The sequence below is a fragment of the Periplaneta americana genome, chromosome 13 (assembly GCF_040183065.1).
Source record: "Periplaneta americana isolate PAMFEO1 chromosome 13, P.americana_PAMFEO1_priV1, whole genome shotgun sequence".
NCBI lineage: Eukaryota > Metazoa > Arthropoda > Insecta > Blattodea > Blattidae > Periplaneta > Periplaneta americana.
The window spans coordinates 63,121,226-63,147,369 of NC_091129.1; the positions used below are offsets into that span (position 1 = coordinate 63,121,226).

At 33.4% G+C, this 26,144-nt stretch overlaps 1 protein-coding gene across 2 annotated transcripts in view; it reads left to right on the plus strand.

Annotated features, from left to right (window-relative positions):
* The first annotated feature begins 2,114 nt into the window (after positions 1-2,114).
* Positions 2,115-26,144, plus strand: part of LOC138712005 (histone H3.v1-like) — a 107,222-nt gene continuing 83,192 nt past the window's right edge. For both annotated transcript variants that reach the window (XM_069843373.1, XM_069843374.1), the window contains exon 1: positions 2,115-25,335. In XM_069843373.1, coding sequence (XP_069699474.1) covers positions 25,264-25,335 — 72 coding nt within the window. In that variant the 5' untranslated portion in view covers positions 2,115-25,263. The remainder of the gene's footprint in view (positions 25,336-26,144) is intronic.

A 26,144-nucleotide genomic window follows, 5' to 3' on the forward strand; every position in this document is an offset into this window, starting at 1 on the left:
AAGAACGAGTTAAGTATTTCTAATTATTGATAACAGTTTTAAGGTTTATTTCTTCTTTATTCTAAATTTTTTGGTAGTGACAGTTTATCTACATACCAGTACCAGTAATATAATTTATCTACCATATTGAAGCTAATTTACAGAAAGACAAGCTTTAGATGCCGGATGGAGGCTATATATTTTTTTCTTCATATGGCTTTCAGGATGTTTCTGAGAACCATCTAATTCTCTGTAAAAAGAGCATAGTTTTTTAAGCTAGGAAGATGCTCCATTTACAAGCCAATAAAATTCAAAAGGCAGGATATTAGGTTCCTGTTTTCTTAATCTTAACACAAGAAAAAATAAGATTCATACTGCATTCAACTGACAAAAGAACTATAATATTTATTTTTAAATGAAAATAAATGATCCCCAGCAAGATGATCATGGAATTAACAGGAAAGAATTCAGGGCTGTGGTACTCAAAACTTCTGATTCCAGATTCAACTCTGTAACTGGTGAATGGTACTGAAAAATACTTCATCAACGTCATGTGTATCATCTTGCTACTTATACATATGTGTAAGACTAATGTTTATTGTAGTTTACAGCACAAAATTCATTCATAAAGTACTGAAGACAAAGTTACAAAGTATTATTCCCGCACCACTTAGCTCAATGTGTCACCGATCCCCCGTAGTTTACTGGCTTTTACAGTAGAAAAGAATTAAAAAATACATTTGGAAGGATATTGTATCAAGGTCGTTGTTAATTTGTTAATTTATTTTTATATATGTTTGTATGTGTGTGTCATTGTTGCAGTTGCTTTAATCTTGTGATTAATAACCATTGGATCCCAGATATGTGTTTTCAAATTCGGCTGAGGACAACGGATTTTAAAGAATGATTAAATCATTAGAATGGCTTCCTTGTGAAGGGAAGTAAAGTTGGGAGGCGCACATCATAGATTTACAAGATGTAAAAGAACCCTTTACCTAATAGAGGGTTCTAGGCAAAATTTGCCAACAGTTTTTGGCTCACGTTGAATTTTGACATTGAACAATCTCTGCAGTTGAAAGCATCATTAAATAAAATACTACTGCTTCATTGTTACATTGTGAATAAATTTACTAGTAAAGTCTAATATTCAATAAGCAGGTGTATAGGATCGAAGAAGACAGAAGTTAAACTAGAAATAATAGTAGCATTTTTGTGTCGGCCATCTTTAATAATAATAATACACGAAACAAATATAATCACAATCATTACTCATTTCTATTTTCTACAATTTTTAAAGTAGAGACTTCATATTTTGTACACTTCATACACTATAAGTATTCTTGCATAAAGTTTCAATTATGATTAGCTAAATGGTTTTTGAGCTATTCACATTTAAAAAAAAAATTACATATTTTCAAAATTTATCTCTTACAAAATTTAAGTTTCATACATGACTTCGTTTTTTACGACGTGTCTAATATGATTAGAAAAGAATTAAGTCTACAAAATTTTTAAATTTGCATCTGTAAATAGAGGAACTACCTCTGATTGAGGGTCTGACTTGTGTACACTTCACAGCAAAAACAATGGGCTGACTCTTTGTTATTATAAAATGTGAAGGTCTACCATGCATTTCGCACATGCAAACGAACTGCATTTGAAGGTATTGCTATGATGATTGTTCATTGAAATTCGTCCATCTACAGTGTAGTCAACCTTACGACGTGTGTGGCAGAGGAGTAAGATGTCTGCTTTCCGTTCGTAGGTTGAGAGTTTGCCTCCGGCAGAGTAGAATTATTTTTTATTTTCGTTTTTGATTTATTTTAAGTGTTAAATGGTATTTGTTAATGAACTTCGTTATACCTGTCTTGTAAAAATTGCTGGGCAATAATATTTTTACAAGACTACAATCACGTCCACACCTGTGGAGTAATGGTCAGCGTGTCTGGCTGCAAAACCAGGTGGCCTGGGTTCGAATCCCGGTCGGGGAAGTTACCTGGTTGAGGTTTTTTCTGGGGTTTTCCCTCAACCCAATACGAGCAAATGCTGGGTAACGTTTGGTGCTGGACCCTGGACTCATTTCACCGGCATTATCACCTTTATTTCATTCAGATGCTAAATAACCTGAGATGTTGATACAGCGTCGTAAAATAACCCAATAAAATAAACTACAATCACTTTGGCTGCTCTCGATGCAAAATCCATGCAAACCAGGGTGATGATTTATTGACATAGTTGTCTGCCATCTTCAAGAATAATGACGAGACAGACCATTTTATTTACAGACAGAAGTTTTGCTTGGAAGAGGATGGGGTTTGTTATTTACTAGAATTCGGGCATATATTGTAAAAGATGTCGCAACATAAATTTAGCTTTCCGAGACATATGATGGGATATTTGTAATTTAATAAATGGAGATTGTTGGAGACTCGAACCTCGAATTAGTACTAATCAGTTGCTTTGTAGACCCATGCCACAACAATCTATAATTCTGAAACTGATAGTACCAGATTGGCATAATATGTGGGTTTCCTGTTCATATTCACTTCGATTGACTTTTGTATTTATCAATGTTATTACTTCACTCTTCAGAGGCCATAATGTATTTAAAATCAACCTCCATTCGATTTTATAACATATTTTATACTCTTAAACAAAAATACAGCAAATTTAAATGGTTTAATTATGTGTCACCTGGTGAAACTATGGCTTTGGTGAGACGAGCATGCGCAGTATTAGGTATGTATCTGGAACTTATAAATTGCAGGCAGCTGTAAAGTGTACATCTATTTTCAGGCAGTACATCTCACTTGATATATTGTGTCAAAGGAAAAACATTGTTTGCATACATCTGAAGTCTGATCAGTGTAATATGTTACTAGTCAGCAATGTATGCAATGGAAAGGGGAAGGAACTGGCCACCCTATCCAATTATCTCCTGGCTTAGTTGCTTCACGAGTGATCTTTTTTTTTGGTGTCACTTATGACTCTTTGTCTTTGAACAGCTGACTAAACAAAAACAAATAGAGATTTTTTTTTTTAATGTATGCAACGTCAACATTTAAATTTTTAGTGTCCACTAAATGTATTATTTGTTAATTTCGAAAAAAAAAATTGTTATATCAAAAAATGCTACTACGAGTATGTTTTGTTAACTATAGTGTGTAGACCATGCATTAAATTTGAAATTACATGTTGAATAGATATTGTGATTTGACATAAAGTACTTGATTATGTAGATCACAATATATTGATAAATAAGTTTTATGGTATTAAAAATCAGAACTTCGGTTGTATTACATCTTACTTATCAAATAGGAAACAAGAAGTAGGAATAAGTATACAGTACCATATAATCACAAAGTCACTCTTTTAGAATTCGGGAATATTAAACATGGAGTTCCCCAGGAATCAGTTTTAGGTTCATTATTATTTCTAGTTTATATTAATGATTAAATCTTAACTATAAATAATTTGTTCTAGGTAATCTTATTTGCAGATAATAGATATGGCTTATCTCAAGTAAACAATATGTTCATTTTATAAACATTTCTAATGAATCAATTAATTGTTCAATGTAAATATATTAGCATGTAATGTTGATAAAACTTATATCAAGTGTAGTACACGTAATAGTGCTCAGCTTTCCTAAAAATTACATTAAATGGAAAACTCGTACCTACACAGAATATATTACACCTAAATTGAGCTGTGTTAACACAATTAGATCCTTACTTTCTATTGGCGATATAAACACCCTTAAATCAACATACCTTGTACCTTCATTCTGTAATGAAATGTGGATTCATATTCTGGGATTACGTATCTGGAGCTAAAAATATATTTTACAAAGGAAAGCCCTAAGAATAATGACAATTATTAGTAAAAGGAGATTATGTAAAATGACTGAAGTCTATCAGGCTAATGAAATTAACAGCAGTGATGTTAGTGTATTTGTATTACTCTACTAAATTTCTAAACATAGATCACTGTACATAAAAAATGAACACTTCACCAGGAATGTATGTTAGCTAATGACAGTAATAAATCTTATAACTTTTTTATTAGAAACTTTCCTCATTACAGAATTGCCACGAGGACAAAGTAGGCCTATACTGTAGCAATTTGTTTGATTTTATAAAAGAAAATTGATATTACATTATGTAAGCCTTATCTAAAACTGATAACAAGACTGTGACAAGGATTTATACAAAATATAGAAATATAGACTTTACAGGGTGTTTGAGAATAAGGTGCTTAGGAAAATATTTTAAGCTAAGAGGGATGAAGTTACAGGAGAATGGAGAAAGTTGCACAACACAGAACTGCACACATTGTGTTCTTCACCTGATATAATTAGGAACATTAAATCCAGATGTTTGAGATGGGCAGGGCATGTAGAACGTATGGGCGAATCCAGAAATGCATGTAGAGTGTTAGTTGGGAGGCCGAGACGTAGATGGGAGGATAATATTAAAATAGATTTTCGGGAGGCGGGATATGATGGTAGACACTGGATTAATCTTGTACAGGATAGGGATCAATGGCAGGCTTATGTGAGGGCAGCAATGAACCTCTGGATTCTCTAAAAGCCGTAAGTAACAGCTGTAAGAATCTGAATCTCCTAGAAGTTCACATTTTTCTTGGAAACAGATTAATTTGTCAACTTGTGGCGATATTTTATATCTTCTACGTGAAAAGTAATTTATGCTTGATTTTTACAAAGCTAATGCAAATAGTAATCAGATCTAGCATTTTTCCTTTCACTTACAGAGTGGTCAGAGTGAATTAAAGTGTGAGTTGTGCATGCATTCATAGAAATTCTAGTTATCATCTGAGTCTTACATCGAAAACTTCAAACATAAATTGCAAAAATCTCTATCGACACGACTTGTTAAGTTCAAATGAAGTTAAGTCATTTAAAAGATAAAATAGAACAACATAAGCATCTTTGCTCTTAGCTATCATAGTAGTGAGGGAACTCTCTTGACAGCTTATTATTCTTATCTTTAGTATGTGCACATTTTTAAAAAGTATGGAAAAAGCATATAATAGTAAGGGCTAGTTAAGACGAGCTAATGTCGGCCTGGGTAGCGCAGTCTGTATAGTGCTGGCCTTCTGTGCCCGAGGTTGCGGATTTGATCCTGGTCGATGGCATTCAGTAGATTTACTGGCATATAAAAGAACTGCAGAACAAAATTGCGACACACTTGCGATGTTGATATAACCTAGGCAATTCCAAGTGTCATTAAATAAAGCATAATTTAATTTAAGATGAGCTAATTGTTTTTCACTCAAAGAAAGAGCTTCCATTTCTAGCAGGTCTTTTGAGGTTTGTGATGAAAAAATTTATGATAAGGTAAAATACTTCTATATCTCTTAATTATCACTCTCATTTCACATTGCCCCATTTTTATTTATTTTTAGTCCATTGCTATGGAGTAACAGCATGCCTGACCGTGAAACAAGTGGCCTTGGTTCAAATCCTGGTTGGAACAAGTTACCTGGTTGAGGTGGTTTTCCTTCAATCCATGCTGGGTAACTTTCGGCCCTGGACCCTGGACTCATTTCTCTGACATTAACACCATCTCATTCAGATGCTAAATAACCATAGCAGTTTTGATAGTGTCGTAAAATAATCAATTAAAAAATATACATTCTTTTTTATCTCTACTTCATTGATTAAAAAGCCTCTTAGTTTTAAAATGTTTATTAAATAAAATAAATACCAACAGATGTACATAAATTCAGTTCAGGCGATAAAAATGTTGATACCTGTAGTAATCTTACAGAGAGAAAAAAATGATATACGTGTGGAGAGGAAGATAAACTTTTATAACATCCTTTTCTCTCTGTACTAATGGTGTGTACTTTACTGTTCGTCACTGATTCGTATGAAGGCAGTTGTGTTTACTGACAGAATCGTTGTCCAGGATGAGCCATAGGAGGCTGGTCTATGTTACACCCACGATGAGATGAGATGAGATGAGATGATGATTTGTTGGGATGCTACAGGGGAATCTGAGCTCCCGGAGAAAACCCTTGTGTTACCTGGACCACAGGCTTGCCCAATAAAAGTTATAAATCGAGGGTATGCCGGGGATCGAACCCAGGTCCACATGATTATAATTCTAGCGTTATAGCTACTAAACCACTGTGGCAGCTACCTTTTTAATAATAAATTAGTTTCAGGTTATTAATAAATTATAGATATATATATAATTTCACAGTCACTTGACATTTTTAAGAAAGGGTTGATTAATAGTTACTATTTGAAATAATTAAGAAGTATGTGTTCGTATAAATTAGATTGCGCTATACAATTTAAATATATAGTTGGCAAGTATTTGGCTTGGGAGGAGGAAAGGTGAAAGAGTTTTTCAATATTAAGGAAAACAAAGTTCTGTTAACAGAGGAAGTCATATAATCGACATTAAAAATACTCTTCTAGTCAAATTTTGTTAGAATTACAGTTAGTTGCAGTTGCTGGAATGTGTGTAAGAAACGAAAATTGTATTATATATTTGATTAGGCTGGATTAGAAAATCTAAGAGGAATACCATGATGAAATTGGATGAAAACAGTTGGACGAATTTGTGAAAGGTAGGTTATACAATAGAATTAAAAACTAGATTAATATTCACAAAATAAAATGAAAGAAGAAGATACTGGAATGATTTTGAGTATGTTAGACTGTATGATTAAAATCGTAAAACCGATGTTAATTTTCATAAAATGGAATGGAAGTATTGGAATGATTTTTAGTAGCATAGGCAATTCGGTTTTATTAAGAACTAGGGTTAGAATCCCTATGAATATGGTCTTATGGCCATGTTAACAACGATAGTGTCATTCATCAGCATATTCTGGGGATAATGAGCAGGACTCATGTTCTGATGCTATGCTTGGGGATCATTTCAAATCTTATTTGTACCCATTACCTGCCTGGGGGTTTTCCTGAGGATTTCTCCAATTGAAAGGGAAACTTGAGGCAATTTCATTCTTAAGCCTCAAATTCGTACACAAATACTATTTTGCTATGACAAGTTTCACTCATTATAGCTACATACGTGCAGTACCTGTAGTCGATACTGTGCCAATAACTGATTTTAAAAAAGAATGGGGACTAATTGTTACACACCCAAGCAGGAATCAAGCCTGCTCATGAACGCAACTCTGGATTGGTAAGCAAATGCCTTAGCTGACTGAGCTACGCTGGTGACTATATACTCTGTATAGTGGCCATGTACCAGTACCTACTATCTTTTATTATATCTCTGCCTTTGTGCAACGTCCCATTTTGCAGTGAAGGGGAAGAGAGTAGCAGAAAGTTGCATTGCTTTTTAATGCTTTGACGCCCACGACCAACATAAGCCACTTGAAATTTACCAGTCACTCAGCAGCAGGGATATATTGAAAGATCTATTACTCACTTTATTTTTTAATTGGTTTATATTACGATGCTTTATCAATTGTGATAGTTATGTAGAATCTGAAGGTGATAATGCCCGCAAAAAAGAGCCAGGATCCTGCGTCGAAAGGTATCCAGTATTTGCTTTAATGGGTTGAGGGAAAACCTGGGGAGAAAAATCTCTCGACCAGAATTTGAACCTGGACCTGCTCAATTCATGGTCAGACATACTAACCATTACTCCACAGTGGTGGATCACTCAATTGTTTTTTGAGATTAAAAATGCGTGGAAGTTAGAAGAAAAGAGTCCACAATGTAAAATTTACACTTATGGGTAATAAGCATCAACGATGTTAAATCTCTCCCATTTACTTTTTGCATGAAAGTAAATTATTGAAAAAAACGGGAGTATGTGGAAGTATTAAAATCTCATAAAAAGTGTACCAAATGCAAATGTGAAATTCTGAATCATTCTGTAAAAATGGAAACTTTTTTTAAAATTATATGCATTTCAAAATTTAAGATTGTTAGTTATATTACTTTTGGGCATACAGTCAACTCCAGATATAGTGAACCTCTGCGGACTTCCATATTTCGTTCACTAAATCCGAAGTGTCTCTCCCCTAACCTTAAATGAATAAAATTGTGAACAAGAAAATAAAATACTATACAGTAATTAAAATATTTCATTTTTGTGAAATGGATTACACTCTATACTGTTACTCACAGTTGATTTACTTAAACTATGCTGTCAACCCACGTCCACTTGCGAAAGACCATGTTCAATGTCACAATATTCGCCATATCTTCCAAAGAAAGCACTTTATGCTTCGACATTTTTATACAGTACATTCATTGTTCGAACACTAGAAATAGACTGATCAGATAGAAATGACAAACACTGTTATGGTGTGACTGTGTACTCAGCCTTGGAATTTCTCGGGTCATTTAATGGAAACTGGGAGGGGGTTGATGGAGTTCGGAATCTTAACTTCATTTATACTCTGGACGTAATGTCTGTCCCCTTTTAATAAAAGAAAGCAGTGTCATTTTCCGTTTTTGCGGTGCTATGCGTCATAATGGAAATGTTTCTGAGAACAAAAGCCAACCCTTTGACAGTGGAGGATTAGAAATATCAGTAGAGTAGTGTGCCTGAGAACAGGATGGCAACTCTTTGATAGTGGAGTGAGGCAAGGTCGTCACGCGTTGCCTAAATTTACAGTATAGCTCATTGTCTAGGAATCACTAATCCTACCTTTGTCCTTTGACTAGAGTAAGAAACTTAGAATGCTGTTCTCAACACATTCTTTCAATTTTATACAAGAAGGTCTGACTTCAAAATAAGAATTTGTCAGGATACAACTCTTGTAACTGCAATTTTTAAGGTTCACTATAACTTAAGCTATGGTTCAGTATAAACGGAAATATTAATGTACCAGTACTTTTTAGTGTTTGTAGGTCAGGACCAACGATATAGGTTCACTATAGCCGAATGTTCACTGTATACAGTAAATATGTTTTAATTTTGATATATAAGAAAGTAATCATTATTATAAACACTAATTAGGGAATGACTTATTTTCATAATGGAAAAATATAGTTTCATCTTACTTTTTGCTTCATTTGACAATATCTTTGACACATTTTTGCTGTTATTTTGAAGAGTTTTGGCTTGGCTGAGATTTAGATAATGCCTGTTTCTTTGTTAATTTCATTTGTTTAGCTGTTCCTGAGGCGATTTTGAATTGAGTATTTTACTAATAAGTGTTAGAGAATGTTAGTGGAACAAGTTTTGTGAAGTATAGGCCTTACTGTGAAGTCCACTGTTAATGAAAATGACTTTTGTGCCTCTTTATGCATTGTAGTATTGTTATAAGTTAAAAAGTGCATAATCCTCTTATATGTCTGTATCCACATTTGAGGAAATTGATTATTTATTTTTAGGTGGTAGAGCCATATATTTAAAATTTCTCTAGAACAGGTAGTAATTTTAGTTTCTTTGGCCATTCACAATCTCATTATCATATAGGGCTATATTACAGTGACTTGGTATCTTTTGCATTTTGCTATCAATGTTCTTATTTTTTAGAAGCAATTATTATTATTTATTATTTTTTTTTTAGTTATTTAACAGGTAAACTACTACTATCTTATCTAGTACAGTAAAACCTCCATTAACCGAACCTCTTATCAGCCAAATACTTGTTTAACCAAAATGTGTACTGCAAGTCGTGTAACTGAATTTTATAAATAATTTCACTATGTACCGGTACTGTATTTATGAAATACAAAATTTATGTATGATGTATGGCGTACTCATATATTATATTCTTAATTTCAACACTTAATGGGCAAAAAAGGACAAAGTAGGAGCAGCTCTGAAGACAGATATTTGTTACTACCAAAACAGGTCCGAGAAAATTATGTAAGAGCAACAACATGTCCAGCTAACCCACCCCTAGCACTAAGTAATCATGATAGTGCTGCCAGAAAAAGATGAGAACACAAAACCCAAAAGAAAATTTTGGATTTTTTTCTGAAGAAATAAGCATTAATATTTAGATTTGTTAATATTGTTCCTATGGTATGCAGTGCATCAAATTTTTTTTTTTTTAATGCATGTGGTACTTTTATGTACGAATATACAGCTTATGAGTCAATTTCTAACCTTTTAAGTCTTAAAAAAAAAAAAAAAAGTATACATTTATTCGAAATGGAGTCCGCCCCCTTTATTTTGTTTAACAGGGGGTTTACTGTATCAGTGGAATATTGGCAATAGTGAGATGGTATTTGTCGACATGAGATCGAGAATTTGGCATGTAATTACCTGACATTCGCCTTACAGTTAAGGAAAAGCTCTGAAAAAATCCAACCAGATAACCATCCTAAGCGGGAATTGAACCCATGCCCAAATGCAGCTCTGGATCACCAGGTGTACATGTCTACCGTCTGAGTTATACCTGTGGTTGCACTATTTCTTTGATGTGTTTTGTCCTAAATAATAGTACCGTACTTAGATTTATATTGCAGTGAAGTGTACAGGGATGACTTTCAGTTCATGAGAATGTAGGTATTGTATTTCATTGTATTGCTGAAGGGAAGAGCGACATTAATTATCAGAAGTTCGTTATCCATGTTCGATGTTGAATTTACCGGAACTGAATATTTTATTTTCAGAAATAAATTATAATAGGCTGTTTTTATTATTTTTTAAATAGTTTATTTTGTAGTTCTATATCAATTACAGGGTTATCAAGTGTAGGTGAAATTGGTTATAGTGATTTGAGACTGAGTATTGGCCATGAATTAAAGCCCAACCAGATAATCAGCTCAAGCGAATTTTTCTTCTTCTGGTGTTGAAGATTCATTTGTGTAGATCATTAAATAATCTTTGTATTCACTCATGTATAGTGTTCTGCCCAAGGGTAGATCTTTCACTGCAAGCCCAGCATTCGCCAATATTTTCTATTTTCCTCCTTTCTTTTAGTCTTCGCATATGATCCATGTATCTTAATATTGTCTATCATCTCTGATATCTTCTCCTGCCTTTCCTTCCAGTGCATCCTTCAGTAGACGTTTTCTTCTTAGCCAGTGGCCCAACCAGTTTTTTTCTCTTATCAGTTTAGCATTATTCTTTCTTCACCCACTCTTTCCAGCACAGATTCATTTCTTATTCTGTCTGTCCATTTCACACACTCTATTCTTCTCCATATCCACATTTCAAATGCTTCCAGTCATTTTCCTTCACTTCATCGTAATGTCCATGTTTATGCTCCCACACTCCATGAAGCACTTCACCAGTCTCTTCCTTAGTTCTTTTTTCCAAGGTTCTTTTTCTATTAAAAGCTTCCTTTGCCAGTGTTATCCTCCTTTTGACTTCCTGGCAGCAGCTGATGTTACTGCTTATAGTACACTCGAAGTATTTATAGCTGTCCACTTGTTGTTATCTAATGCTGGGTTTTGGCAACAAAGCCATTAGCGCTCTTGCTCTCCAATATTTCTCTGTGGTGGATCCATCAGGTAGAATTTCACAGGTTTGTAGATGATCTTCAGTCATTTATTCTTCTTGCTGTCCACTTATTTCACTGCCTCATTTCGAATTCTCAAGTTTACCTTCTTTAGTTTCCTTTCGATAACCATGATCTTCGTCTTGTTTACATATCTTCATCCCATACTGCTCACAGCTGTCATTCAGCTCCAGTAGCATGTCCTTAGTATTGTCTCGTCTTCTGCTAACAACGCCATATCAACTTTGTATTAATTTAAGTGATTTCTAATCTTATTGAGTAAGCATTGTTATTTTTTGTGACGTTTTGAGGAATTTTTAGTTTTATGTTTGGTCAGTAGTATGGTTATATTAGTCAAAAGATATAATTTCTTTCTCACTCTGTTTTTCTTATAAACTTGATGTGAGAGAAATGAGAGGAAACAAATTACACATAATGAGAAGCTTCCTTACTCATTGTCATAAGTAAAAACAATGCTAATATTATGCTGTTTATTCTTATTAATCTCAGATGTTAATGTCAAAATTATTTTAATCTCACTTTCTCTGTACAGTAATCCCCCCTTAACCACGGAATCTGTATTCACAGTTAACGTTGGTGACACCTTTTTTTACGTATTTTGTCTCCTAGCATCTTAATCTGAAGAGATTTCTAGGAAATTTATAATTTATTCGCACTCTGTATTCATAGATTGGTAATATCAATCAACACTGTCCTTAGTGGCATTACCCTCACTATTTACTTTTTACTGTCCTGACATGTGCTGCAATAGCAGTCTATCAACGGGATATTTACTACAAGGTTTTCTGTTATCTGCGGTACATATTGAAACATCCCTTGTGGATGCAGAGAGATTACTGTATATTTATAATTGATATTTCAGTTACCATATGGCCATTAGATTTGAGGTTCTTGAGTTCAAATCCAGCCAAGAGCAATAGATTTTATGGTGCATTAATATTCGTAGCATAGCTCCCTATTAAAGAAAAGTAAAGGTGGGAGCCCCTCGGCATAGATTTACAACATATAAAAGAACCTTGAAGTTAATAAATTGGTTCCATGCAAAAATGTTTTGTTTATTTCTCGCCCACGTTGAATTTCGACATGGAATAGCCTCTGCAGTTGAACGTATTCTTAACTAAAGTAGTAGTGGTGATGGTGATAATATAATTAGGCTTCTAGATCAGGGGTGTCCAACCTTATGAATATTGCGGTCCATATTTAAAAAAAAACGTTATTTTGGAGGCCGAAGACATCCTCCAATAATAATTTACATAAATGTCTTACTAATTAGTGTTTACTGTAATTTATAGTAATTAATAATACAAGTCTGTTCAAATATTTTCTTAAATTTTAAGTTTGAAACTTTACTATTGGGCTGCAGCAAACATAGTGGTGGGCCGAATAAGGGCCGCAGGTTGTGCACCGCTGTTCTAGATACTAGTTTCAACTTCTGCTTTGGAGTTCATAATTCCTTAGTATAGATGACCAGTGTATAGGTAGGTAAGTTAATGGACGAGGATGTCTAACCAGACTCCTTTTCATAATTCCAAAGAGTGTATTGTTACATTCTGTTTTCGTTACTCTTCTTCATATAGCTCTCAAAAACTGCTGTATATTTTGCCTGTAACACTGGCAGTTATGTGCATCTAGATCAGAGCCAAAGCACTGTCGTTTTTATCAGGTATGCTTTCAAACAAAGATTTTTCTGATTAATATTATTATTTGCCAATTAATAATCTTGTATTTTATGCAGTTCCTAAGAAATGATGAGGACTTCCTTCGTAAATATGTATACGTAATTTTTTCATAGTTTAGATAGGTTGAATAATCAATAGTTTTTAAACGCAATTTAAGTGTCAACATTATGCGTGACTTTTATCCTTCATTACTCATTGTATAGATACTTAAAAAAAACTGAAGAAAGATTGTGTGTATGTGCGCACGTGCATGTGTGTATGTCAATTTGAAAAAAGTGTAAAAGATTTCCAAAAATCATATGCACTCATAGACTGCTTTACAAAATTAGTGAAAACCATGTACAGTAGTTACTTCTACGGTAAAAAAAAAAAAAAAAAAAAAAAATACAGGGTAGATGGTAACCTCTGCACCAAAATGTAAGAGGTGATTCTACATAAACTTTTATTACACTTTTCCTTCAATGAAGCACCATTAAGCAGGAAAAAAATAGTCTTTGTCAATTGTTTGCAGTGCATTGTTGCGGTAATGATCCGAGAGGAATGGCTGATTGCTATACAAGCAGATAGGTAAAAATAATCTGAACAGTTAATGTCTTGATTTTTTTTTTTTTTTTGTTGCAAATTAAACCATTTAGCCATGAATTTAAATTGAATAATAGCGAAAATCGTTGAAATAAATCTTGCAACACATTGCATGTCATGTGTTACCGACTGAGTATAGCAGAGGGGAAGGGCTAGGTAAGAAGTGTAGGCTGCGCTTTCTTAGAGTTATTGCAGCAGCCGTGATATTGCCAACGATTTCCTCTAAAATGGTGAATGTTAGAGAAAAAACTTATTTTATGTTTTTCAAATCTCTCCTCATGATCTATTAGCAGTTTCATTTTGGTGTAGAGGGTACCATCCAACCTGTATAATTAGATAATTACCTACTTAATAGAGATTGTTTCAGAATGCCACTGTTAAATTATTTAAAAACGATAACTGGAAAATTTGATTGTGGAGAGTAACTTAGAACTACTGTTTCCATTTTGTTACGTGTTTTCATCCTCGATCTTGTTGCTGATCTCGTGGTGTCCTTTATATTACTGTAGAGGCTATGGATAAGAATTTGTAATTTGTCTGAATGTTGGGAGTAATTTACAGCAAAAACAAAAATTGAAGTTTAACATACAAGAAACATTTAAGTATGTAAATGAAAGTTGGGATGGTTTATGATACAAGGAAATTAATTTATGGCTGCAAAATAGAGAGTCTTCAGTAATTTATTATATTTACAATGTCATGGTATTTTGTATTTTTTGCTGTTGTTATACATTGCTTTATTTGTCATGTAGATAATAATCTGTACTTTTATATTTTCTCTAACTTCATAATATTATTTAATAATGGAGGATTAAAAAAAACACAATATTGACATGGTGCAGCATTTTATCGTGAATTTATGCATGACTTTTTTCCAGGAAGGAATATAAATCCTGAGTATGTAATTGAAAGTCGTTTTAATTGCTGCATGCCATGCTCGAATTCATTCTGTGAAATGAATGGAAATCTCCAAGATTTAATCAGCTTCTGATTTTATAACTTGGCAACAACTGTGACTTGCAGGATTCCACGAGACATCTCGTGTTACACATTAAAAGGGTTAATTATTTGAACAACATATTATACTTCATGTTAAACGTATAGTTCATATTTATGGCCTCATTTGTATGGTTTACATAGAAGCTTCATAAGCCAAATGTTTAAATCACTGCAAGAAACCCGTTAAATTATATAATAGTGATACATTTCCATGGTAAAATATGTGCTTTCTACTAACCACATTAAGATATTAAACATTTAAACATATCACAGTATTCTATAAATTGTGGTCGGTATACAAAAGGGAATTGTGAGAACCATCAACAAAATGTAAAAATATGTGCTTTGAAGTTACGGTACAAATTATTTTGGCTTGTGGAAAGTCTGATTTAATAATGTAGGTGCTAAATTTTTGCAGGTTTCTTTGAATAATAATTCAGATGATCTCAGTATCAGTATTTTATGCTATGGAAGATAATAAAACTTCATTGTCATGCTAGAAATGGAGAAGGAGAAGTGAATGGATTTCTACATAAAAAGTTAAAAGCGAGGAACCTGCATTTATATTTAATTTAGCATTTATGTTGTTTTCATTTCTGGATAATTGTGATTGAGACTACAGAATTAAGAATTAATTGTATATTAAATGTAAATAATATTTTTAAGTAGATTTACGGAAAGAAAATTGTTTGAGACACAAAAAGGGATTGTTTAGAAATTGTACAGTTTTTGCGAAAGGGTTTTTAAAAAAACACAAATATATGAAGATGCAATATTTTCCAGATATCTTTGTAAATTTAAGAAAACCTCATTTATTGGTAAGAAAGACTTCAAGAATGGTTCTTTTTGACTGTAAAACAGGGATGTCCAAATCATTTCACATGCATATAGACATTTGCATGCAGTTGAAATGAATACTCTCTTAAAACCACAGACTTTCTAAGTGATTTATTCTCTTTAGAGATTTCTCTCTTCAGAGTACATCTGATTTATAAATTAGATGTACGATAGAAGAACTTTTAAATTGTAGTTTTCTCTTTTCCTTCCTCTCCCTCTGTCTCATACTCTCATGGTGTTTGTGCGCGCGCGCGTGTGTGTGTGTGTGCGTGCGTGCGTGCGTGCGTGCATAATGAGTTTTTAAGTGTGGCCCCTCATCTATGCGTTAGAAGTGAGAGTAAATGTGAAAGATAGATATTCTATTCTGTCTCACTTCGGAACTAAAGAAAGAGAAGTGGAACTGAAGTTAAAATTGTATTAAAACAGTTGGTTTTACCACATTTTATGTGAATTCTTTAATGATAAAATCACATTCTAATGACTTTGCAACAGAAAATAAATTTGTTTTTCATTTACTATCTAAACGCAAGGGACATTGAAGTCAAATCAGAAGGTTCACCTTCGTCACCATCAGTACTGTTCATTGTACCACTACAGTTATCATTATTATTACTATACACTACTCACTACCCCGCTCCTTCAAATTGAATTACCATTTAGAGTCTACTGTGCAAAACAGTTGTGTACATTATACTCCTTTTTCAATTTTTCATACGTGTTCACATCATTATTCTCGTAATTCGCAGTAATCAAAGAGAATATCTCCATCACCCAGTGCTGTAGTTGGGCCAGTAGAGATCGGTACACCATACCATCTAAAATAAAAACTCACTGTTACTGCACCGGAAAAAATATAGACAATCGACACTGATTGTGAGTAGTTTTTTTTTTAGTTGGTTATTTTACGACGCTTTATCAACATCTTAGGTTATTTAGCGCCTGAATGAGATGAAGGTGATAATGCCGGTGAAATGAGTCCGGGGTCCAACACCGAAAGTTACCCAGCATTTGCTCATATTGGGTTGAGGGAAAACCCCGGAAAAAACCTCAACCAGGTAACTTGCCCCGACCGGGAATCGAACCCGGGCCACCTGGTTTCGCGGCTAGACGTGCTAACCGTTACTCCACAGATGTGGACGATTGTGAGTAGTAAAAAGGATGTCAGTCCTATGTGCTGGCTGCTTTGCTCCCAAGGAAACACTCTGATACTCATTTCTGTTAGAGGCTGAGTGAACATCAAGGATGTAATGCAATCGGAAAAATTAGATTATTGAGACAAATCCATGACCCTATCAGGAGTGGAACCTAAGAACTTCTGGCTTGTAGCACAATGCCTTAACCATGATGCTACCACGCACTCCCTTATTGTTCTCATATCACAGTTGAAATCACTATTTCGCATTACTCCCATTGGTAATCATATACCAGTTAAGTAATAATTCAGTTTTATTTAACTCTGGCTGATAAAGTGGCAACTGCATCACTTCGTGATGTTGCTTTTTAAAAGTATTTCAAATTATATTATATGGGATATATAAGTTTGTGAATCTTTCTAATTTACACAAGTCTGGCTAAAGCATTTTTTCAGTTCAAAGGATTTCCACAAAATAGTATATTGCCCTATTTCTTGTATGTTAAGAAGAAGCTTTAATGATTTGGATACTATGATATGTTGTAAATTAATGTTGAGTTCCTAGCAATGAAGTAATTTATTCTTTCTTGCTCTGTTTCTCATATAAGTGAATTTAGAGGAAAGGGCTGATATCTGTTGTTGGTTAGCTGATCCATATCCAAAGCTGAAGCTAAAATGACCTAAACTCTCTGAACCAACTACAGCTCATGCATTTTGTCAAGACACTCCCCCACTCTTCCTACAGAGCTGCACACGAGATCGGATGAGTCTACTTACAAATAGGGGAACTTGCCTTGAACTCTGTAGACACATGCCCGACCTTCCCTTCTACTCCTACCCCCTCCACAGAAACGCTGTTCCCGTACTGCGCATCGCAAGTGTCTTGACAAAATGCATGAGCTGTACCAATTAATGAAATTGTTCCAAGCCCTCTGTACTTTTATGTTAAGGTGGGACATCTAAAAACTTGAACAGTATATATGTATGTGTGTATATGCATACGTTTGTAAGAGCGCAGCATGGTGTGAGAATGTGTATGTGTATATGGGTATGAATGCAACCGTGTATACATGATATATTAGATGCAGTGTTATAAAAATGATTATATAGTTATTTTCAATAAATTTGTCTGTTATTATTTTCAAAAGCTATCCAAAAATCGCTATTTATTGTTTACATTATTAGTAACAAATTACTCTCGAGCTTTATATTTATTATGTGATTCGAGGTTCTGAAATTTAAATCTGTAAATTAATGTCTTAGCATCAGTATATGTATACGAAATTTCATACTTTGGTAATACCGTTAAGAAGCATGTATTTTATCCATACTTTATTGGCACTTAGCTTTCGACTATTGTTTTTTATTTTTTTTTTTATTAACTTTTGTGGCAGCTCGTGACCTTTTCTGGTGGTGGGGCCGGGTAAAAAAAAAAAAAAAACAGAATTGTTAACAAACAATAACTTTGTTCATGATTATGCAGGGTGTGACAGAAATAACTCCCGAATTTGCCACTGCTGTTTCTCTGGCGTTAGTAGTAAGGAGTGAGTCGAGGTTGTGGCCTTGAGTAGCATGTGCCTTACCACTTCAGTTACTACTATGACATGGTGTGGAGAACATTGTGGTTTCGTGATTGAGACTTATTTAGAAAATGCCGACTCTGTTACCAAAACACTGATTATTTCGTAGGCACTTTCGGCTAGGTCAAAATGCCAAAGTTCCTGACAGGAAAACCATTTTGTGAGAATTTGAGAAGGAGTTCGACTTCAAAAATGAAGCCTTCTGGTATACCTCGCAGCATTCTAACATCACAGAACATTGAAGAAGTGAGGAAATATCTGATTGCACCATAAAGAGAATTTTGCACACAGACCTAAAGTTTCATCCTTACAAAATGGTGGTTGTACAGGAACTCAATGGGCCAACTGCAAGCTGTTCCAGATAATGCCAGTCTACTGTTAAGTGACGAAGCTTATTTTCATTTGTCGGGTTGCTTTAATAAACAAAATTTTTGGTATTCGGCTACAGCTTCAGAGCAAACTTGTTAATATCTGGTGCACTTTTGCTGATTTCGGAATTATAGGCCATACTTTTTTTAGGAGGACAGAAGAGTTACAGTGACTTTTGCTCGTTACATAGAGATTTTACACAACCTTCTGCAGCCGAAACTCAATGAACTAGGGAATCTTGCTGTGTGGTTTCAACAGGGTGGTGCCACTACACACACAGGAAGGGCATTGATGAAACTCCTAAAACAAATGTTTCCAGGATGCCTAACATGTTCCCCTGATCTCGCACCTTGCGATTTATTTGACTAGAGTTAGCTGAAGGTAAGTCTACAAAAGTAAGCCGAGAATACTAGAAGAACTGAAAGCTGCCATTCATAAAAAAATTGCGGCAAATCACCAAAACTGACTAGTAGAGGAATGTAGAACTTTAGGGAGAGGTTTCAGAAATGCAGAGAATATGAAGATCGGCATTTGGACGATATTATTTTCAAAACTAAGTGACAATGTAATGTAAATTAAATGATAAGCCTTGCTCTTTCAAACTGTGAAATAAAATGTTGAATAGCTTCTATCATTGCTTTGTTATTTTCATTTTAAATTCGGGAGTTATTTCTGCCACGCCTTGTACTTCATCATTTAAAACATGTCACAGACGAAATTATATGCACATCGGTTTGTGTGTGTGACTAAAGTCGATTCCTATGCATTCCATTCAGGAGCACAATAGGTTGGCCCCACAGTCTCCATCTCCGTCAGCATGCAGCAAAGAGCAGTGACCTCTAAAGCCTAACATGTAGCACGTCGAAAGAGTAGCTCTGAAGTGACTGAAGTTGTAGGGCCGTTGTATGCTCTTTGAAGTCTTTGTCGACAAGTGTTGTTTGTATGCCTCAATTAACTTTGAAATATAAATCCAGTGCACTGTCTTAAACAAAAGTATTACTTATGGCTTTTAAGGACCCTGGAGGTTCAGTGCCTCTACAAAAGTATGCATTTTTTAATTTAAAATATTGGTGGGGCATAACCCCAAAAGACTGGCCGCCCCTGAGTATTACTAATGTTTTTTTCCATATAAATCAAGCTGAGACTGTTTCATGTTCTAAATAAACACGACCCTATTCATTGGTCTGTACAGTTGTTTTCGCAGTGCTTCTCAAATATTTCTTTATTGGAATAAGATGCTCATTAGTCTTTTTGCTTCATTAGGAGAAATAAAATTATGAAAACAGTTTTTTTTCTCTGTTTGTTACCTATTTCTCGCCTTTTTTTGTCATTTTATACTGGCACATCAGTGATACGAAAAAGACTGAAGTTTTCTCTCATCACACCTCATGGCCAATCATAGAAAGGAGTAAACGCAGTAAAGTGCACTGCTGTCGATGTAGATTCATTCATTCTTAAACTTCTCACGAGTCATTCTTGAACCTCCAACTTGTGCTATGATCTTTAATCTTTGTAGTCTAGAAGTAAAGCGAGTGTTTCACATCACTTAAATTTACATCCCCTCCTCCTCCACTTGGTTACTAGGTCACTAACTGCCAGCGATTGACTAATCAGATTCAGTGAGAAAATTGATATCTCAGTTCCAATTGAAATAACAACTTGTAAGAATTGATTATATATTACAAAGAAAATGTTACCGGTACTCATGTTTCACATTTTATTTCTTTGTTTCTCTTTTTAATTCATCTTTAAAGAGGGTAGATGGAAGTTTTTTTGTAGTGTGACCATTAATTGATTTTTTTTTTTTTTTAATGGATCTCCAGTGAAGGTGAGATGAGATAAGATGTAATAAGAGAGAGACTCTGCTGTTTAAGTTTTGGCCCTGAGATAATCTGAGATTCGTAACAGTCATGGGATTGAAATGTATGTAGGTCTGGCAACTGGACGTCCCTGCCTATCATAAGTAGCATACTTGGTCATGGTGGAAATAATATAACTGCAGATATTAACCGCTTATTTCTTGGATAGAGTACAACAAAACACTATAATACCACATTTCTGCCAAATGAATATTTTTCTCAGGAAAAATAATTTTTCCCTGAATGTTAACATTATTTCACTTGATAAGTAGATACTATCCATATGATTGTGATTTTTACTCTTATTAATTATTAGAGAAATTGATAAGGAATGATTTATCCCTGGGTCATTCCGTGCAATAAAGTATGTTCTTGAACCATGATGTCTCAAAAGTTAAAAATATTGTAGTAGGTTATTTTGTATGTTCTAAATATGAATTTCAAACAACACTATATTTATATCTTTCATAGTTTGGCAGCAATCAGAATTTAAAATATTGGTTTAACAAAGAACACGGTTTCATTCATTGGAGTTTTCTTACTATGTAAAGGAAGATGGAAAAGTGATTTTAATGCAGTTTGTAAAAGGAGAGCCTTGTTTATAAATGCCCTTAAAATGAAAAAAAAAAATATACAATTTTTTAAATAGTTACCCACCGTAAAATAATTTAAAAAAATATAGAACACAAAATGCAATTCATTTTTACAGACGAAAAACGTGTTTAATTCTTTATGGTGTATTGATTCCACTGTGAAAATTTCAGAAAGTTGACTTAAATGTCATGTCAGTTTTTAATAAAAATAACTCACCGGAACAAAGGAGCTCAGCAGGTAGGCTCTCCCGTCGTACAGAATGTTGCACGATCAAGGTCAGGGGGACGGACGTTTGAGATTACTCATTAATATGAAGTCTTGCGAACGCTGCGACCGCCACACATAGCAAGCGATTTTCAACTGTCGGAACAGAAATTAATAATTTAATTATTCACAGGTTTTTTGAGATAAAGTCATAAAACTTGGAAGATGGATTAAGAATAAGATTTTCTTTAATACGAATGAAATTCACATGAATTTAATTTGTTGCATTTGAATAAAAAACTTTTTTTTTTTCGATGAGGTGTTTTTATGAACATGCCTTAATATTATTTGGATTAGTCTTTAAGGTATTAAAATATGGTTATTCAGATTTACAATGGCGTCTCTTTAGTTTTGATGACACTTCATATAGGGTATCTAGAATATTTTAAATTATGGATAACATGTAACTGCCACCCATTTTTGTCATCCGTATGATTAAAATATTAATGATATGGCGGTCATTGTTGGCAGTTTAATTTATTTTCATAAAAATATTATTATATTAAAAGCTCAAAAAAATTCATGACATCGCTGGCATATTCTTAAAATTTTATATGGTATTACCCTCCTTTGAATTATGAAATAAAATGGGTGGTTTTCTTGTAAATTAAATAAAAATATTAGCACGTATCATTATTTCCTGCCTTTAGGAAGCCCAGCAACCCTACTGCTGTGACTAAGAAATGGAATGTTGCTGTTCAGACCTGAGTTCGTGTGTATTCATAGATGAGCCAGTGATGCTCTGTTGCTAGACTATGCAGGCTTTCAGCCTAATTTTCTAATTAACCATGCACTTAATTAAAAAATGCATAATAATTTTTTATTTATTTCAATGTATTCTATTGCCTATTTCAATATGCACAGTTATATAATTTCCAAGCTGTGTATATTTATGAAATGAAACACTGTAAGTTGAAATAAAAAATTTTTATGGAAAGAAGTTCGTATAGTTAAAAAACCTCTCATGATTGAAGTCGAAATGAGGACCAAACTCAGGTCTGCTGAGTGTTAAACTATCACAGAGTTTCTTCCTGCTTAGTAATCATAAATAATAGGTCAATCTTGAGAATTACAAAAAAAAAAAAAAAATACATTGCTGTGAAGGATGACTTGTATTACAGTAGCAGTATTATTTTTGTTGCTAAGTTATTAGGTGTTCAATATCTGTGTAACTCTGTACTACTGCAACTTTAAATTTTTCACATTAGTGGAACATGTTTCTAGTAATATATATACATTGTATTGCGTTTTTGATAAGATATTTTATTATTGTATTGAAAATAATTCATTGCATTTGTGATTGATATTAAAAAGTAGTAGCTCGTATATTTACGTGATGCAAAATATTTACAGAAATATTTTACACTTAATTACTTATGCTGTTATGTGGCTTCTACATAGTTGTTCCAAACGAGACAACACGAGTATACCTAAGTAGAGATGGATATGTGAATTAAAATTTTAGGTTTTTGGGAAGTTAATATTCCAGCACATAATGTAACAAATCTTAATTTGAATATCTGTTCAGTTTTATTATTAATGCCTGTTTTAATATCATTCAATTTTCCCGTCACTACCCTACTTTTAGTCTTATTTATCATTGCATTCAGACAGTGATTCAAATTCCACGAAAATTCTCACAATACACAGTTAAGTAATTGATGTAGCTTCACATACAATTAACTTTTTGTTGCTTTTATTCTTCTGTTTTTGTTGGAATATTTAAAAGAGTAATTTACATACTTTTATGGCTGTAAATTATTCAGACTAAATTTTCCCTTAACCTTCTAGGGAATGTGATGATGTTTATAATTGTAGCTTCACTTCTATCATGTGCAGATCTCCATTGTAACTGTTACTGTAATACAAGATATAAACGAGCATGTAAAAGTTAAATTAGTACAGGTGCATGGAATAAATATCATTTATTGACGTCTTCCACTCGAGCTGGAATTTATACATCTTTAATTAAATTTTTGCATGTATTTTGGACATCTCTGGTATTAAATCTTGTAAATTGAAATACTTTTCAAAGAGTTTTCAGTGATTGTTGTGATGATAAGTTTCTCGGTACTAATGAATGGAGAGAAGTTCTGTGTAAATCGGTAAGTTAAATTTTTAGAAATAATTTAGATTAGAGTGTTACAATAATTATATGATTGTATAAGTTTAATTGTTATATAATTGTACTTGATAACCATGGTGATTCTTTGACTACATTTCTTACACAAATTAAAATAGAATTCAAAATTTTAAGTACCGTTGTGGATTAAAAATTTAATAGTATGTTGATTGTAACTACATTCTTTGAATGATTCATTCTTATGATTCTACATTTATACAGGTCTGTTCTTATTTAAAATGCAATTACTTATGATATAGTGTGTTGTATGTAAGAGACCTTACTTTCAATCTTGTTGATAGAGTTTTCATGTAGCTACATTTTGTATTGTGGCTGCTGAAATTATGGTACAAAATAGTAAAGTACAAAGATAAATATTTTCTAGGATTATGCATATTTACAAAATATTTCCTCTTAAAAATGGATTGGAAATATAATTGCAATATTTCGTTGTGAAGTTAGTTTGGCAGATGTTCAGTATATGAAAATATTACATCCCCCTTTCCCCACATTGTTGAAACATTTTATTAGAGTACGTTACTGTCGTTATGAAGTAGAAAATATATGTGGAAAATGATTCGAAAAATATCCTAAAACTACAACAAAATTTCATTTTTTAAATATACATTTTCTTACATAATAATTATAACATGTTTGTAATGTATGTACCGAAAAAATTAATACTGTAAGGAAACTGCGTATATTTTACAGAATCATATCAAAAGTAGGCTATAAGTAAAGATTTTTGCGTACCATAGTTGATATATTAACAAAATAGTTTTCTTAGTATGTAGCATTTGAATTATCACTCAGCAACACAATATGTACTGCTTGTATTTAATTTTTGCATTTTAAGCTTCAGACACTATTGGAATTACAGACCTAGGTTTCATTCCTGTTAAATAAGTTTTTGTCTTTTAGAACATCCTAGTTATGTACACTTTTTGCCACCTTATCCAGATGAGTAGGCCTATGTCATCCCAAGAAGTGTTACGTGGTAACCTTTAATTTTCTTTTTCGATTTTCGGTTCATATAATTCTGGCATATAGGCCTACATTTTATAAGCGATAGTGCAAATGTAAATGAGCAATATTTAATATCCACATATAATGAGCTTGTTACTGTATAGTGTGTAATTAAATTTCGGTTTAATTACTTTCGAGATATGCGTTTTTGTGAATAGAAAATATTTAAAACTTAATGAATTCACAAAGATTTTGTTTCGTAATTAGATAGAAGTGTGCATATGGTCTGAAACTTGAGATTTGTTGAGTTGCTGAAACAATTTCTCAGTCTCCTGAAAAAAAAATTATTTTAACTAGAATTGCTTTGTTTTGCATATATTTTATTGTTAGAAAAATTTACTGGATGGATTTGGTATCAACTTTTATTGCATTCTATGACTATACACCTATTCTAGAGTATTGTACCAGTTCTGAACAATAAGGAATATTTTTTTTGGAATATTATACTTTAAAACTTAACTCGTGATTGAGAACCTAATCTAGTCTTTACAGTATAATCAAAATGAAAACGTGAAATCTCGTAAGAACTGGTAGTTAACACAATGACGAAATGTTAGCTGATGTTCCATTTCTCAGAAGGAATATTTTTAAGTATAACATATTTAGCAATGCAGTAATTCATTACTCACCTCTATTCAAAAAGCGGAAAAAAAGATAGTGAAACTTTTTCTTATTAACACTATAATACACACTAGTAAACTTATTAAAATTTGGAACTTAGAAATGATATGAGTCTGTAGTTGCAGGTGACGTGACACTGTTGAGTACAGCTTGCCCATAATTTGTAACTCGGATAGCTGAAATGAAGAGGGAACCGAAAGTTAATGTACCCATTCAGTTGACTGGGAGACCTCACACTCCATCTCATAGACAGGTGAGAGTAGCCTTATAGAAGTTTGATTACGGTATATCAGAACTTCAATACGAATTTGTGAGGTTACGGTATGTTTTAGTTACCAGTACCAGTACTTTTAGGTTTTAGAAATGTTGGTGTATAGTTTTAGACTGAGGAGCTGAAACGAGTACTTCTGATTTTCATCATATAATTTATTGTAATTTGAAGTAAAACAAACTTCAGCAGTACTTTGTAAGGAACTATAAAAATTTAAACAGAATAACATGACTCAGTAATCATTTTTCAGTTTTTACATACCGGTATCAAGAATGTTTTGTATCCTTGTTATTACTAACATACATGGAGTAGATTAAGTTCATTGAATTTTCTTTTCTAATTAGAATACTTTTCCAAATCCTTGGCGCATTATTAATAGCAACAGCAACAAACAAATTAACTGAGGTAGTACACTTTTCCACCTTAAGCTTAGTAAAAGTAAAATCTATGTAGAGATGATTTTTTTTGTCCTACAGAATTATCTGTTATGGTTATCATTGGTTATTAATGGAGAAAAATTCATTCCAGCACTGGGGATCGAACCCAGAATCCCCAGTTCTATGCACTGGGTGCTCTAACTACTGAGCTATGCCGAGGTTCAATCCACAGCACCGGTTTGAATATTTCTCTTTTGGCACTTCCCTTAGTGGTCTTACTCCATGTTCAACACATACAATATATTGAAATATTATTAAGAGGCCACTAAGAGGAAGTACCAAAGGCGAAAGATTCGATCCAGTGCTGTGAATTGAACCTTGGCGTAGCTCAGTGGTTAGAGTAACCAGTGGAAG